Source organism: Coturnix japonica, chromosome 5, assembly GCF_001577835.2.
Source record: "Coturnix japonica isolate 7356 chromosome 5, Coturnix japonica 2.1, whole genome shotgun sequence".
NCBI lineage: Eukaryota > Metazoa > Chordata > Aves > Galliformes > Phasianidae > Coturnix > Coturnix japonica.
The window spans coordinates 20,167,989-20,186,012 of record NC_029520.1 but is presented as its reverse complement, the minus strand read 5'-3'; the positions used below and the strand labels follow the sequence as shown (position 1 = coordinate 20,186,012).

Sequence of the window (18,024 nt, the reverse complement as noted above, 5' to 3'; positions counted from 1 at the left end):
AAGCATGTTGTCCAGGAGGATCTGTTCCATAATCTTCCCAGGAACTAAGTAACAGATTAAGGAAAAAAAAAAAAAAGTTATCTTTGTTTTATCCTAAAGTGGTGTAATTTTTAAAAATCCAAATAACTTATTTAGGGTAATCCTTTCCTACCTCCATCCTTGCTCTTTTTGTCTTGCAATGGAAGCACTGTAAGCATTTTCCCTGCAGTATGTCAGAGCAAGTTGAGTTTTAAATGGCATATGCTTCTCTTTTTTAAAATCTTGATTGTATCAGATGATAACAGTTACTGTGCTTCATTCATATTATCCATCCTTCACTAGGATTTAGTTGCTACATTAGCAGACTGAATTTATGTTTGTAGGCTGTCTGAAGATTTCAAAGTAGAGCAATTTTATATCACATAGCTTACTTAATAAGTTCTAATTTAGGGAATGTGGCTTAGGCAAAGTAAGCTGTTTCATTTTTCCTTGAAAATTTACAGTAAATCTGTGGTGAGTTCTCCTGTCACAGTCTAAATTGTGGTTCCAAATGGATGGATTCCAAACAGGTTTCAATCTTGTGGTCACAAAACCTACTGCAGGAGCTGAAATTCGTTTCAGTTTTTTTTTTATTTTTACTTTTTTTAAGGTTGGCTTGTGCATGGTTAATACCATGTGTTGGTCCAGTACGGTACTATGACACTGTCACAGAATCAAATTCACTAACATGTGGTCTTCACTTGTTTATATGGGAGGGGGATATTTTGTGAGTACATGTGATTAAGCTTAGAATATTTTCTACAGTTTTGTTATGCTTGCTCTGTCAGTGCACTACAAAACAAATGAGGTTATTGATCGCTCCTTTCTATTTGCCACGGTAGAATGAATGGTAAGAGTTTTAATATGCAGACAAAACATCTCACACTGATTTAATTATCCCTATATTTCTTCTAACATGGAGTTTTAAGACTTTAGTTTTTTGTTGTTTTTTTTTTTAATGAATTTCTATGAGGCCACACAGCCCTTCTTTTATCTCCCTCTTCCCTCTCTCTCCAGAGGGGGTGGGGAATTAGGGGGGGGCCTCAATGCTGTGCTTCATGTAATACACCTTTCTCATACACATATTAAGTATTTATCCCTTTGAAATGTTTAGGTGAAAACAGACTTTACCATCTCCTGAATTTATGTTACTTTTTCATTATCCAGATCAGAGGTTAATGACAGCCTTCTAAAGATCCTACTGAGATGTAATTTCAATTTTAGGGTGATGATAATCCCTCTAGCCTGTGGTTTCTCTGTGCAAGAGGCATCACTGGTCTGGCAGAAGATGTCCTTTCATTGTCTTGAAACAGTGTATTCATGTGTGGAGAGAGAATCTCTTTATGATCATTACCTATTTGGTGATAATGAGGCATCATCTTTGTGATTTCCAAGAATTGTTTTCTTTATTGTTTTAGGGATTTGTCTTCTTTTCCTATTCAGGGTCATTTTTTATGAGAGTTTTGTACAAAATTGAATAGTTTTTATTGCTCAGATCCACCAGAAGCTTCATTTCTGCATAGTTAAAAAGGGTTTTTATTTTCTCTCCCATAACTTTTAATTCATGAAACATGTAGAAGACATCATCTATTTCTATTCTTCCAAAGTTTCAGTTTTTTTTATTTTTTATTCAATTTCAGTTGATAAGAAAACCTCTATAATATTCTAAGGGCTGATATGTGACTCACAAATTTTCAAAATGGTGCATTTAAGAAGATACAATCTTGTGCTGAATTTAAAAAACAACTAAAAAAAATACCCCAACACATTGAAATCATGTTTATATATGTAGGACAATTAATTGAAAAGTGGAGTTGCTATGGAAGTCAGAACTTGAATCTTTTAAAGACACATCCCTGAATTAGCTTGTGTGTCTGTCAGTCCAACAAATGTCTTTGGTTATTCCTATCAGAAAGGGAGTTAAGCTGCTGCAAATATTTCTTAAGAAAGAAAAAATTTCTTAAGAAGGGCCTTGGATTGGTATTGTCTGTGAGGGGAAGTCTTGTAAACAGCATAGTTTAATGTTAGGTTGAATCTATATGCTGCAGCTATGTTATACATTGTTCTATGTCCTTGAGCTTTTAACATCTTTATGTTAATATATTTAATTTCTTCTAGTTAAAATGAAAAATCAAACCCAAGAACAGCAAACCAACATGTAATGGAAGTCAGAGGAGAGATGAAGTATCACACACAGTCTAGCAAATATAACTTGTTTATAAATGGTATTTCTTTATTTTGTATGTCGTAGGATACCAGATGGACCCATTGATCAGGGACCAGCTGCAGGAAAAGTACATGCTTTAGAGGAGCAGCTTTTAAAGGCCAAAGAACAGATAGAAAACTATAAGAAGCAGACAGGAGATGGTTAGTAGATAAGCTTTCTTTTACTTTTAAAAATGTTTTTGGTATTCCATGTGACAAACGTTTTAATTTCTTAACAATTGCTGATGCTTTTTTTTTTTTTTTTTTCTTTTTTTCCCTCTCTGATTTTAATAGGAGGCCTTGGAAAAGATCATGAAATACTGAGGAGAAGGATTGAAAATGGGGCTAAAGAACTTTGGTTTTTCCTCCAGAGTGAATTGAAGAAGTTAAAAAATTTGGAAGGAAATGAACTGCAAAGACGCATAGATGAATTTCTGTCTGATTTGGGGCATCAGGAAAGGTATTTGTATTAGTTGCTTTTGCATGTGTAATGGAAGAACAAAGAATTGATTTAAGTATAATATTGATGTACTGCTTAAAAATTATTTGGGTAAGTTATTGGTATTTGGGCTAAAACAGCATGTCTGAAGCATGAAAACAAAACTATGATTTTATTTAGTGGGAGGTATAAATTATATATTCAGTTTATGTTACTACAGCTTACAGTGTAACTCTTTAACTTTGGATTTTTAATTGAAAGATCTGGGCCACAGATGCCTGTTGTTGCTTTTAACTTGCATCCATGTATGTGCATGTGTACTGCTTTGGTTTAACCCCAGTAGGCAGATATGTCAGCACCGCACAGCCCCTTGCTCACTCTGCCAAGGTGGAATGGAGAGAATTGGAAAGATAAATGTGTAAGAGCTTGTAGGTTGAGAGAATATGGTTTTCTAGGTAAAGCGAAAGCTGCACATGAAAGCAAATGAAGCAAGGAATTAATTCACTACTTCCCCTCTGATGTTCAGACACTTGCATGAAAATCAGGTGTGGCCTACGTAGCAGTTTCTTGGAAAGACAAACCTCATCACTCTGAATGTTCTCGCTTCCTCCTTCTTCACCCAAGCTTTTATTGCTGACTCTGTGTGATATGGAATGTCTTTGAGTCTGGGTCAGCAGTCTTAGCTGTGTCACCTCCCAGCTCCTTGTGTATTCCCAGGTTTCTCATTGGCAGGGTAGCATAAGAAGTAGAGAAGTCCTTAACTGTGTGTAAGCAGTACTATGTAACAGCTAAAGTAGTTAACACTACTATTTTCATCAGTAATCCAAATAACTGAGTCATAAATTATGTTGATTACTACATAATTGTAATTAATTTAAAATTGTGTACGGTCATTATTTCAGGATTAGTTATCATTCTGAAGTCATTTTCCTTAAAAATGACCTTAAAAGCTTAATGAAGAATATATTAGAAATTATCTTTATTAAAGTATTCATTATTATGTTGTTGTGGATATTCTGGCCTCCATATTATTGAAATACTATTATATTATATTAACATTCTCTATGAGTTTTGTTCATTCTCAACAAAATTAATTCAGTAAGTGTTGCAAATTCAGTGAAACCTCTGTAAACCTATTATATTTAAAATGTTATCTTCCCAACAGGATTACAGTGGCAATTTCTGTCTTGTTAGTAAACAGTCAGAAGAAAATTTTGGAATTAATTAAATATACTTCCTTAAACAAGTATCTCTCCCCAAAAAGCTGAGAGACCTGCATGTTTGAACATCAGTAGTAAAGCATGAGCCTTTGAAAATATTACTGTAGTAGAAGGAAAACCTGGTAAGAAACTTTTGGAAGTCATGTAAAATAATATTTAAACCGATAGTTTAAAAATAATGCTTTTGATTATAAGTCTGGGCAAAGACTTCAGTTGATTTAATTTTATAATTTAATCTTTCAAACATAAAATGTCACAGATTGATGGTACTTAAAGTGAGAAGGGACCATTCAATTATCTAGAGTTATTGTCTATATAAAATAGATCATTACATTTCATCCAATTATTTCTCTGCTGAGTGCAGTAATGTATGTTTGAAGTAAAAGAAGAGCTTGGGTAAAGCAGAATTTCAGAAAGACCTCATATCTTCTGTTAAGCAGTCAACAAACAAACAAATAAGCTACCAAATTCCCTAGGCAGTTTGTTTCAGTAATTAACTCTGAAATATTTGTTCTGTTCCACAGTTATCTTCTTTTAGGCTTCTTAGACTTCAAGCCATTGATTCCTGACATATCTTTTAAACTGTGTGCCAGAACTGGAGCAAATAGTATGTCAGAACTACTGAGATCCATCATGGAGACCAAATAACTTCTGTACACTACTGCTGTGTTTATATGCCCTAGTTCATGTTAGGCTGTCACGACAGTTCAATCTTAAATTGTGGTGTGATTTGACTGTAGAATATTTTTGTCCCTCTGTTACAGTTGGAAAAACTAATGTGGTGGAAAGGTGACGGAAGAGTGTAACAGCAAAGGAACTAGCACTGATGAAACGGGGTTATGAGGGAAAGGAAAAGTACCCTCCCATCTCCAAAGATCTCTGCTTGCAGGAAAGACTCCACGAGGGATTTATCTCTAATCAGAGATCCTTCCACAGTGGCAGTCTGCCCTTAAATGGGGTCTGGGAGATGCAGCGAGGCTCCACTCCTTCTGGTCACAAAGGGGATTGTGCTCCCAGGGCTGACCAGGTCCTTTCCCCAGGTGCTGGATCAGTGGTTCAGACCATGATTCAACTGTTACCATACACCCTGCCTCCTATGATGAATTATTTTCTTATTCCTTTCTTTCCAATACCAATGACTGCTAGCTCATGAAGTCAACATGAAAGTTACTTGTACTTTTGTCTGACAGCCTTATCTTCATTTCTGTCTTTACTTAAGGATGTGAAGAAGCACGTACTACTTTATGCTAAATATTGAAAATGTGCATTGTAGACCTCTGAAAGTTATTAGATGAATAGTTCTATGGAATCATAGAATGGTTTGGATTGGAAGGGATCTTTAAGATCATGTAGTTCCAGCCCCAGCTATAGGCAGGGGCACCTACCTGTGACCAGGTTGCTCAAAGCTCTATCCAGCCTGGCCTGGAATGCTTCCAGGGAGGAGGCACTTATAAAAAGTTCCTCCCCAGCGCTTTCCTTTAGACCCCCTTCAGGTATTAGAAGGCTGCTATAAGCTTTCTCTTCTCCAAGCTTAAGAGCCCAAGCTCTCTCAGCCTGTCATCATAGGGGAGGTGCTACAGCCCTTTGATCATTTTCATAGCCTTCCTCTGGACCTCCTTCAACTAACTCAGGTCCTTTTTGAGTTGGGGGCTCCAGCATTGGACACAATACTCCAGGTAGGATCTCAGAAGAACAGAGTAGAGGGGCAGAAACACCTCTCTTGACCTTCTGGTTACTCTTGTCTTGATGCAACCCAAGATATGATTGCCCTTCTGGGCTGCAAGTGTGCACTGCCAACTCATGTTGGATCTCCCATCAATCAGCACTCCCAAATGCTTCCCCCTAAGGTCTGCTCTCGAGACATTACTTGCCCAACCTGTATCTGTGCTTGAGATTGCCCCAGTTCAGAGGTCAAACCTTGCACTTGGCCTTGGTGAACTTCACAAGGTTGATATGGGCCCACCTCTCAAGCCTCCTGTCCAGATCCCTCTGGATAGCATCCTTTCCCTCTAGCAAGTCAACTGCACTGCTCAGCTTGGAAATCTGAAACCACTGTGGTACTGAAAGAAGTTTGTATGTAAGATATAATCAATAGCAATTGTGCTTATTCTAAAAAAAAACCAAAAACCGTTACAAGCAAAGTGTCATGATGCCTGTTGAGTCTTAAAAGCAAATCTGTGCAGACATTCTGTATGGTAAGGTCCTAAAAGAAGACTGAAGTTTTAAAGCAAAAATTGAAATCCAAGAAATTAGAGAGTGGCTCACTTTGTTTTTAAAAATGTGTAGAGTGCTATTTCAAAATAGGAAAACCAAAAGAAACAGCATAAGAGAAAGCATACATAAATGCTTTGACTGTATTCAGCCTCTGTATTCTGTATTTGCAATGTTGACTTCAGGTACCGTAAGAGCAGTACACTCTTTTTTGTTGGCTCTAGTCAATACTATGTTTGTTCTTTCATCTTTAAAGGTCAGTCTGCTTCTTTCATTGTCATGTCAGTCTTTCTCAATAAGCTGCAAGAAGGCTCCTATGTGCGTGTACCTTAGCCTGTGAGGAACTGCTGTCTCAGTTGTCTTTTCCTTTAGGATACCCAGTAGCCACCTAGACTCTTTTTCCCCACACACAGTCTGTCTAACCTATTCCCTGAAGATAAGCATAACTTTAGAATGAGTGAATCAAATGCAGTCATTCACTCTGAGAATCACAGGATTTGGGGTGTTTTGGTAATTGCTGTGTTTTTTTTTCCTTTGGAAGTATGGGTGGACTTGTTGATTTGTTTTGGAATTTAAGAAGTTGTTGAATGTTCTTTTGTTGACTGAAGTAATGAAGAATGGTTACATATATATCTTAACTAACTGAAATTTCGTATGTTAAGTTGGCAATATATATACACACAAACTTGCAGATTTCTAATCAAAATTATATTATGGTATGAGAAAAATATTATTAATTTTGAGTACTTACTGTGGTTTTTAATTTCTTTGTCATGGGGGAAGCTGATGTAGGGGTAGGAAATGATGAAGTGACAAGATAGCTGTTGAAGCAAAGTAGCTGATTTTGCTCATGAACAAGAAGATCTTGTGTAATATGGAAGACTTGCTATTGTAGAGATGGTAGAATTGAAGATGGTTTCTGTGACTCAAGCTAAGCAGTATTGGAGTTCCTCATTAAACTTAATGCTGTTATGCAAATAGTCTATTACTAACATGATAGTGCTTTTACAGTCTGATGCCTTAATCATTATTTCTTAGTTATGTCCTTGGATTGTGAAGATTTTTCTCCCTAAGGGTGCTGGTCTTGGAAGATGTTTTAGTCCAGTACTTCATTACTACTTCTACTGAAGAAGCAATAGGGTTTGTTGCAAGTATATTATTATAGTTGCTAAAGGGAAGAGAGTCTTTGAGATTAGCTTATTTTAACAATGGAAAGGCTTTTTGATATAGAGTTAATGAAAAAGAACAAGTTAAACTACTAGTTGTCATGACTGTATCCTATGCTGGCATTCTTTTGTTTGCAAAGTGGTTGTTACCATATTTCATTCCTTCTCTTCCCCTTGAGCTTTTATCATGGCTTTTGTGATAGCTGACCAAGCTTTAATAAATTGTGTTTGGCGTAATTTCAATTTGATGACTCATCTTTTTGTCCTCTGATTTTTTATTTATTGTGCTATGGTCCCTACCATGCTGATGTGTGATTTTTGTCACATGACTAGGAGAAATGTCTAGCCCTTTAAAATGTCTTAATCCATCTATTTATTTATTTATTTTGTGACAATCAAATGCAGATGAAGCATAGATCCAGATTCTTTAATTCTTTATTCTGCTTTCTAGGAGCAAAATAGTTTTAGACAGATTTTAGATTTGAATTTGTGATAGAAAGCAAACATAGCAAAAACCCATTTATGCTGCTAATTAGAAATACAATGAAAGACCAAATGTGACTGGAAATGGAGTATCTGAAGTCTTTCTGCCATCTTAACACCTGCAGTATCCTGTAATAATCCTGTACAGACTCATCTTTTGTCTGTGTTTTCCTATCCTGGGCCTATTGATCACTGGTCCACCTACTATAGCTCTCTGTACGGAAACTCTGGTCATCGGTATTTGTCCATGTCTTTTTTAAGTCTGTATTATAAAGCCAAAATGATGGTCTCTAATGCTCAAATGAACATGCCAGCTGTAAACCTAAAGAATGCATATTTCCCATCAAGAAAATTAAAGGGAGTCTCCATAACTCCAAGTTATACTCCAATCGACAGTACGCTATTGTGATTTTTCTTATAACATCTGTGAATTTTATTTTTTTTTTTAAAAAAAAAATATATATATATACATATATATAAATAAAAGTTTCTGGACATGTTGTGATACCTCTTGAATGATCATAGGGTTAGGTTTTGTTGTCACATGACAATGTTGACTTTCTGTAGATGATACAGAGCATCTTCTCTAGTGTCCATGAGAATGATTCAGGATGATTTTTATTATAGTCCATCTCCTATGTAACACTATAGTTATTTATGGTTATGGAACATATGTTAAGTGGAGAACACAGTCTTTCTTGATGGCCGTTTGAATTATGGGGTAGTATGAAGAAGCTGTTTTTGAGGCAATAAAAGAAATAACTTTCATTTTTCTTTGATTTAATACTCTTATGTTGTAATATTACAATTGTTTTCCATTGTTGTTTATAGGTCAATAATGACAGACTTGTACTACCTCAGTCAAACAGATGGAGCAGGAGATTGGCGAGAAAAAGAGGCCAAAGATCTAACAGATCTGGTACAGAGGAGAATAACTTACTTACAGGTAAAAAGAGTAGAGTATGTTTTTTAAATCAAGGGAAGCATTAAGAAATTTTTTGGTAGAGCAATTGGCTATATTTTTGTAATAGAATAATTACACTATAGATTGAAGTGAATGCTTATATATATACAGAATTCATACAAGAGAAGAAAACTGTCCCAATTCCATAAACCAAAAACTTGATGTGGAGTATTCTAGTAAATTTTTTTCACGTTGAAGGAATCATAGTACAGTATGGCTTTCTTGCTGGGATGTGTTTGACTGTGACAGCTGTATTATTTTGAGACATCTCCTTGGGAAATCATTTAGCTGAGTGATTGTGAATAGTGATGACTGCACTTTCATTTGGATGGTATTATCATAAATTTGATTTAATGAGGCTACATTTAGCTTGTTCCTTGTAGTCTGAGCAATATGTAAAAAACTAGGAGCTTATGGTTAAGCAAAAGACAGTATTTTCAGAGATGTTCATCATCAAGCCATTCAACAGAATGCATAAAAGAAGTCTGATCTTTAAGTTGTCAGACAAGGGCTTCAATAATATACTGTATAGCATAATACTGTGTTTTAGAAGTGTGATAGAGCGAGCAAACAATTAGAAGACTGGTATTTCATTTTCCTGCTCTTTTTAGAATTCATCTATTTCAGGAAGTTTGTGATATCATAGTGCCATCTCCCAGTAGCAGAATGTGTTTTGCTTTCAATTTTAAAAATGAAAAAATGACATTTAGTTTAACTTTGGAGGTTGAAAATATAGGTTAGGTGAAAAACCTAGTCATCATCATCAGTTACAATGGTCATAGTTTGCTAAAGTCATACTATTTATTTGAGGTGTTTGTGTGTGTATATATATGGCATATATATATACAAAGAAAAAAATTATTTTATGATGTCTGAATTTCCGAATATTATTGTTGATTTAATGTGTAATTTTTTTTTCCCTCTTTCTACCCCTTCCTACGTTAAAGTTAACATCAGTTTTTAATAAATGCACTTTTATGAAATAACAGCAACAAAGAGGCTCAAGGTGCTTTGCGTATGTGTAAAGGGTTGTACTTTTCACAACTCTGATATGTATAAAATTGTATGCTTCAATAATTGAAATCTAATAGAATTTAACTTTTCTGGAATAAGAAACAATAAATGAACTTGTGGTAGAATTAATGTGCTAGAGGCCGTTAAAGCTATTTAGTCTTTTGATTTACATAGAACGTTTGTGACTAGAAACATGATCTGTTCTGCTCTCACTGTTCTTGTTGGTTATTCTATTTAAAATATTGCTGTTTGTTTAGGGGAAAAGTAAATCGTCATTCAGTGGTGTCCGTTTCCCACTAGAGGTATAATTTTCATCAAAACTTTTTCCATGTTTTTCTATTTATTAGTCTAATACATTCCAGGAGTTTGGTCTCTCTCTTGCTTTTTTTTTCCTTTTTATTTTTTCTTTCTTCTTTTGTTGCTGTATATATATTTTTTTCTTTTGTATCATTTATTATTTTCTTGTATAATTCCTTTTTGCCTCAAAAAATGAAGGAAAATATAGTTGGATTTTTGATCAATTATTGCAAATACCTGTATTTAATACCATGAGTATTCTGCCAATCCTGTACTGAAAATTCTGAGACTGAAGCTTACAGAAGCATTTCATGCTGTTCAGTCATAATCCAATTGTGCTATCTCTTATGGGATAATAAATCTGTAGATTACAGACAGCTGCACTGAATTATCAGTTATGTACAAGAAAGAAGGCAATCATTAGCATACACAGACATATATACAGATGACAATGCCATTGAGTAACAAGATTTTAAGGTTATAGATATTGCTGAATACAAACTATATTTTCACAGAATTATCTACATCATGGATATTCTGTGCAGTTTTTGTCCTGTAGTGTCAGAGGGGATGTAACAGGACTAGAAAACCTGAAGAGGATGATCAAATATATGAAATGGATAGTTCCAAGAACTAAGACTAAACAGATGTAGATTTCAGTCCAAGAGCTGAGAAGGACATGTACGAATGTCTACAAAGTCATAGCATGGAGAAATGATACAACAGTCTAGTTTCTTTGTAAAAAGACATGCTTAAATTAAAGGAGTTGAACAGCGCTGCTCTTGCTGAGCTAAGGTTGAATTTAACAAGGCTTAAATATTTGAGATGGTCGATCATGATAGTATGGAATTCATTTCAGTTTCATTAGTCTTCTTGTAAAGATTTGTAGTGCCAGCCTTTCTCTGGTGAATCATAGATACTAGAAATAACTTTATTTAAAGGCTGATGGTTCCTGTTTAGCATATCTTAGGTAAAATAATTTTTAAATGAGTTCAGGAGAGCTATTTTTAGTAAGAGAAAGTAGCAACCCAAGTCAGTTATTTAAAAGAAACTATTCAAGGTTATTCCTTCAAACAGGCAAATCAATTAATGTTAATTAAATCCAAGACTAAACACTACTATTTCTGTGACTGTACTAATGCAGTTTTGAGGGCTGCGAAGTAATGCATGATTTCCCAGCTGCAGTAAAGATGATGTCAGCCATACTTTTTTATCTCTGCTAATGGCCTATTGTACCTCATTACAAAGGTTGTTAAGTAATAAGAAAAAAAAATATGGTGATAGATTTCTTGTAGCGGAAACCTGGATCTACCACTTTCCTTATAATTTAGATATACAAAGGCATTTGCCGTACAACTTCTTTGGGATAGAAGGAGCTGGAATCTCCAAATGCTAAGTAGGTGCAAGATAATTGCAAATTACCCTTGAGACAATTCAGTGGTCCACCCAAGATGCTTTTCCCTTAAAATGAGAAAGTGAAATCTTAAAGTAAGATGGTGATGTTTGTTTTTCAGATCTGAATTGTTTTCCTTCACACAGTTGAATTCTGAAGTTAATTTTTTTTCTTTTTTTTTCTTTTTTCCCCGAAATATGTATTTTCTTTAGGATCACTGTTCTCCAAAAGGTGCTTGTTGAATGTGGGAAAGACCTGATTTGTTGTAAAGCTTTAATTACAGAAAATTTTATTTAAAGATGTCTCAGTATAAGAAAGTATCTATTCCTGTTCCAAATATCAGTATTTTCACAGGTTAACTGAAAACTAAGTTTACATCCTAGCGATTTTATAGGGGGGAAAAAAGCTTTTTGGAATGCAGAAATACATTGAGAGAAGGCAGGGCAAATATATGCAGAAATCTATGTTTCACAGAAAGGAAAGCTTACATAGATTTTGTTTCCACCACATTCAAATATCTAAAAATATTTAATGGTTGATATATATAAATATACTTAGCATTCACATCCCATGCACATTTGGAAGTATAGCATATTATGGATAGTGTGTACTGTCTTTTATCAATCTATTCAGCTATCTATTTTGTATTCTGTATATGGTGTGTAGTAAATTAGCCTGGGAAGCAGTCCAATAATAAATGTTTTATTTTGTAGCCAGGTTGAATTGAGATTTTTTTCTTTTTTTTAATGTAATGCATAGACATTGAAAGAGAACTGACAAACTGAGGAATACCAAAAGAAAATTAAAAGAAGACCATTCTAAGACTGAGAATTATGTTGGTTAAACATGAATGATGTGTAGAAATATTCAAGAATCATGTTGATACAAGTGATAAACTGATTGAAGATATTCTATTGTACATTCTATTGTACATAGTGAAGTATGCTCAATAACAGTTTGTGTTCATGGTGAAAGACTTGCATGAAATTTTCACGGAGCTGAAGCTTGCTCATTCATTTTAATGGAATGTACAGCAGGATGACTTGTGATTTATGACATTTGTCAGTTTTTCACAAAGAAGTATGTAGGTCTTTGTGTATGTCTGCTCTTCAACTTTACTTTTTCATCCATGTTTACAGAACCCGAAGGACTGCAGCAAAGCTAAGAAACTTGTCTGTAATATTAACAAAGGTTGTGGCTATGGTTGTCAGCTTCATCATGTAGTCTACTGCTTCATGATTGCTTATGGCACTCAGCGAACACTCATTTTAGAGTCTCAGAATTGGCGCTATGCTACTGGTGGCTGGGAAACTGTATTTAGACCTGTAAGCGAGACATGTACTGACAGATCTGGTACAACAACTGGACACTGGTCAGGTAACACTTAACTCAATTTCTATTTATTTATTTACTACAAATTCTATCACGTAGGACTATATTGGTAACTCTTCCTTATGAGAACCGTAGTAACTATGACTGCAACTGTATGCATAAACATTGTTTAAATTTTATTTAATTGGTCTACTGAAAAAATAACATCCCTATTAAGAGGACACTACTGCTTTGGCAGGGATTTTTTTCCCTAATAAAACTTTCACATTTTAAATATAATCCTTCATCAGTCTGCCACTGTATTATGAGCCAGATATGAATTTGGTTTTTGTGGAAATTGAAATGTAAGCAGAAGCTGTTTTTCATGAACTTTGAAATAATAAAGCATGTCTGAAGTATAAAAACAACGTAAATATGAGGAAAATGGTATTCAGTGGGGGAATTCACACACATACACAAAACCATATTTGAAATACCTTTTAATATAAACAAAACTGACTCAAACTTCTAGTTATAAAAGTAATGGCAAAGTTAAAAGCCTTGCTATTTGTATACATATACATATCAATATGTTGATCCAATCTTATTCTGGACTGAACCATTTTGCTAGAAAAAAACAAATATTCAGATTGGCATTCATGTTTGAAGGATCAGATAGCTTTATCTCAAAGAAAACAGAGCATTCATTTTAATGAAATTCTTCTGGTCAACATCATAAGAGACTTAAAAAAAAATCAGCGTAGTTTTATAGTTTTTCCTATGTATTTAAAACCTAATTTGGGCATTTGTCAAATTGAGTAGCTGTAGTGTAAATGTAGATCACTGACATTTTCCTCTAAATTCATGCTGAACGTTAGAAAGAATTTCTTATATTAATTTTTCAGCACCGATAACTTTTATGTGAACAATTGTTAACTTTTAAAACTGGATTTTTCAGACTCCGCCTTCCAAATGGTCTTAAAATAGTAATTTATAATGGTTTGAGTAATCCTGGTTGCTTTCTCCAATAATATGTTGAAGAAGAGTAAACTAACTGAGGGGTTTTTTTGTTTTTGTTTTTGTTTGTTTTTTAAGTAATAAAAGAACAATAAATGGAAGAAGAAAAACAGATTAAATCAGAATAAGGACAGGTCATAATACAGTTAGAAGTTATTTCTGCATTACATGATAGACAATGCAATTTACTTGCTTAAATAATGGTATTTTCTCCCATGAGACCTTAAGATGGATCATTAATTGACACAGGAAACCTGAAGCAAAGTTTCCTGCAGCTTCATTTGAATATTGACTCAATAGCCTCTAGGTATGGTTTTATGGATGAATTGTTTGAGGGCAGGGCTGCCCAGAGGGAAAGAATGTCAGAGCTGCTCATTTGTTGTTAGCATCAGCTTTCAAGTATTCATTGAACTATAATTTTTAAAATACAAATTCACTGATAATTTTATATGTATAATTCAAGACAGAGGGTAAAGATTAGTTATTTAGACACATAAGGGTAATCTAGGTTTGAGTGAAAGTCTCATCTAAAACATCTGTATGTTCTGCTTTACTTCGTATTTAAAAGATAACAAATTCTTACATGTAAGTAAATCACGTGTCTGCAGTGTTTGGTTGTTTTCCATGATCTATTTAGTTTGCTGCTTACTTTCATAGCTTAAGTTCTTCAAGACAAGAATTGTCTCTGTCAGTAGAATAGCAAATTCAGTGGTTCCAATTGATGTTAGAAAAGCTGGCATTTACTGTAATAAAATGTATTTGAAAAGTTGAAAGTAAATGAAAATTACATACAAAAAAAAAGTATATATAGTTTTGTGTTTTGTTTTTAACAGTTTCTTGGGTATCAAACAGTCTACCTACTTTTATCTTAAGCAACTGAATTTAAGCATTTTAGCTAGCAAGTTATATTCAAGTAAATGTCTCTCCATAGTAATGCTCTGGTCATACTAAAAAGGAAAAACAGGTATGAATATGTGAACAGAAATACTTAGCTTTTTTTGATTGCCAGTTTATAAATCTAGCCTAAAATCGTGTGGGTTTTTTTGTTGTTGTTGTTTTTGTTTTTAAAATTGTATTCCACTAAAGGCAGAAAGTGTTTGGTGATGTTTTTGAAATTGAAGCTTTTGTTTAGCTGATATGCTTGAGATGTTGCAAGGCAATGATAAAGCTCAGATTTACAGATTAGTAAACTATCTGGCTTATCCTGGTATTGTTTTTAATACAGGTGAGGCTAATGATAAGGATGTACAGGTGGTGGAGCTCCCTATTGTTGACAGCTTACATCCACGGCCACCTTATTTACCACTGGCTGTCCCTGAAGACCTGGCTGATAGACTAATTCGTGTTCATGGGGATCCTGCAGTATGGTGGGTTTCACAGTTTGTCAAATACTTGATTCGTCCACAGCCTTGGCTGGAAAAAGAAATAGAGGAAGCCACAAGGAAACTCGGATTCAAACATCCTGTGATTGGGTGGGTATTAGTTTTCTTTATTTGTCTGTGCATTAATATGTGTATACAATTATTCCTGTTCATAAGTGTTGTTTGTTTTTTTTTTTATAATGGTGTTCCAAGGGCCTGAAGAATTTTGAGGGAGCAGGGGGGTAATTTTTAGATTGTCATCTATAATACAAATTGATCACAAGTATTCATTTTCATCAAGCATACTTCTTGTTCTGTAGTTGGAAATTGATGTAGGTTCAGTAGAAGAATTAAATGTCCTTTGATATCTAGAAATGTAACATTGAATTACATTCACGTAAATGTCTAACAGTTTGTATTCCAGACACTCTTCTATCTGTGTCTTCTTTTAAAGTGATCATAGCCTTTATCATTGGCGAGACTGTGCGCCACAATCCAGTAAATTTGTTGGAAGCATTTGAGCACAGTGTGTGCCTTTTCTGCTGATGCTTTAATGGCTGTTAGCAGCATCTGTAGATTGGAAAGGACTGTGTGGGGAGCTGTGGGGAGCAGGAAGGTACCAATGTGAAATGAAGAATAGCTTGTGGAAGAAAGGTTTTTACTGCCTTGTGATGTGACAGTTTTTGCTGCTGCTTCCTTTACTATATTATTCTTTCAATCCTTCATCTTTCTTTTTCTAGTCTATAGTAGTTCTGTCCAAATGTTAGTTCTTTAGATGGCTTTTGACCACTGACCTGGTAGGCCACACCTCTACTGGCAGGTCTTAAGACGTGTTAGGTTTCAAGAGTAGGAGGAAGATTTATTTTAACTATTTTCATTCAAACCATGCCGTAAAGTGGTGTCCCAGTATACCTATGATGCAAATATTCCTATTTTGCTTATTTGCTTATGTATTAAACAAGCACTACACTTGATAATTTCTGCTGATAAGAAAATACTCAGTATGTTTTAATTGAAACTCCTTCATTTTTTTCTTTCAGCTACTCCCTGCCTTCCTTACAAGATAGGTTGCTCCAAAATTAATGCCTCCTATTTATTTCCTTGGAAACCACAACAGATAAAAAAGGACATGTTATAACACTATTTGGTAGAGCAAACTCAGCTACAAAACACTGGTTTTAAACATATTCACCACCATTAACTATGCACCAGTGATGAGCAAAAACGTGCATACTACTTCCATAAAAATCTGAATCAGTGTTGCCATTGATGCTGAAATGCATCACCCACTATCTCACCATGTTTGTGTTCACTGTTTGGTCACCATAAACATTTAGAAAGCATCGATGAGTGTCAGTGGGTGCAGTTTTTCTTGTGTGGAGGAATTCAGTTACACAGATTCGCTTCATATGTACTTCCATGTCAGGTGCTGTTTTATCAGACTACCCCTGTGCTGCCATCTATTTCAAAGCAACAACATGTAATGACATATTGATGGGAAGGTTCATCCTCCACTGCCATACCACCCGCACCTGCCTCTGGCATTGTGGACAAACAAATTAGAAGGAATTACATAGTAGCCTTCATATATTGCATTCAAGAGGAGGCTGACAGTAGACTTAATATTATTAAAAAGCCTGATATATGTTTCAGATTTTGCAGTTAATTTCTCAGTTCAGCATGTCTTGATGGATATCAGTGACTAATTCTAATTGTCCCTTGTTTTATGTGCAGGTTCAATTTGCAGCATAGGCATGAAATTTAAAGTTAAAATTTCACTTACTTAAGTATGTGTTGTGTTTGTATGCTGAATTCCTAATTTCTGTCCTTTTCCAGTGTTCATGTTCGGAGGACAGACAAAGTGGGAACAGAGGCAGCATTTCATCCCATTGAAGAATATATGGTGCATGTTGAAGAGCGGTTTGAACTTCTTGCTCGTAGAATGCATGTTGATAAAAAGAGAGTATATTTGGCTACAGATGACCCTTCATTATTGCAAGAGGCCAAATCCAAGTAAGATGAACTATGATTGTATTACAGTTTGTTTCTTCTAATTACTGTTTACAGTTTCTGGCTATTGTGCGCGCAGGTCTTGGTACTGTTGTTTTATGATCTTTTATACAGCAAAGAATTTCAACTTCTTATGCTTTTTATTTTTCTCTTAGAAAGTCTTTTTATGGATGACTTTATATATATATGTATATATGTATATGTATACTCACCACATAAAAGATGTTGTTTTTTTTCATTCTATCAATGAATAAATGTAAGGTTTATCTTTTATGTATGTGGGATTCTTGGTCTGTATCATTGTCTTGATCTCTTTATTGCTCTTCGTCTAATAGCTCTCTAGAATGTGGCTCTAACAAACTTTCCCTAGCTCTCATAGCAAATGTAACTGTTCAAACCTGTGAGTGCATGTATGCATTCATTTACTCCTAATACGGCCTGTGTTTTCCCAAACAAACTTGTTAAGTTCCATAGTTTGGTAAATTTTGCTGAGTTGGTAAAAATTTCTGTTTAATACAAGAAAGCAGATGCATCAAGGATTAATAACATTCCTTCAGATGTTTATGGCATATAAACAATCTTACAAATGCTTATTGCCCTGACTGGAAAGTAGGATAAGTACTCTAGGTGTATTGAATTTAAATGCATTTGCTTCAGAGTAGTAGTGCAATTTAGCATATTGTCATTTTCAGTGCTATTTATTTGTCTCTATACTAAATAGCTCTTATTTCTACTTCCAAAACTTTTTCTTTTGTGCAAAAGAAAGGGTTTTTCTATTAAGCAGGGGAATGAAAACTTTTTTAAGACAGAGGTAACATGAGAATGGCAATACCTGAACTTGGTAGCACGGTTGGAAAAATATTTAAGATAACATACTGGATTTTCTTTGTGTATACAGGGTAACAGGAAAGTGTT

The 18,024-nt window shown here is 34.6% G+C and overlaps 1 protein-coding gene across 2 annotated transcripts in view; it reads left to right on the top strand.

Moving 5' to 3' along the window:
- FUT8 (fucosyltransferase 8) overlaps positions 1-18,024 on the top strand; it is a 66,423-nt gene that overhangs the window by 38,783 nt on the left and 9,616 nt on the right. Inside the window, exons 4-9 of one of the 2 annotated variants that reach the window (XM_015864462.1) lie at positions 2,270-2,385; positions 2,518-2,683; positions 8,574-8,688; positions 12,550-12,787; positions 14,964-15,210; positions 16,936-17,112. In XM_015864462.1, the coding sequence (XP_015719948.1) occupies positions 2,270-2,385; positions 2,518-2,683; positions 8,574-8,688; positions 12,550-12,787; positions 14,964-15,210; positions 16,936-17,112 (1,059 nt within the window). Of the gene's footprint in view, positions 1-2,269; positions 2,386-2,517; positions 2,684-3,894; positions 4,005-8,573; positions 8,689-12,549; positions 12,788-14,963; positions 15,211-16,935; positions 17,113-18,024 lie in introns of those variants that run through there. The other variant, XM_015864463.2, reaches the window with a different exon arrangement.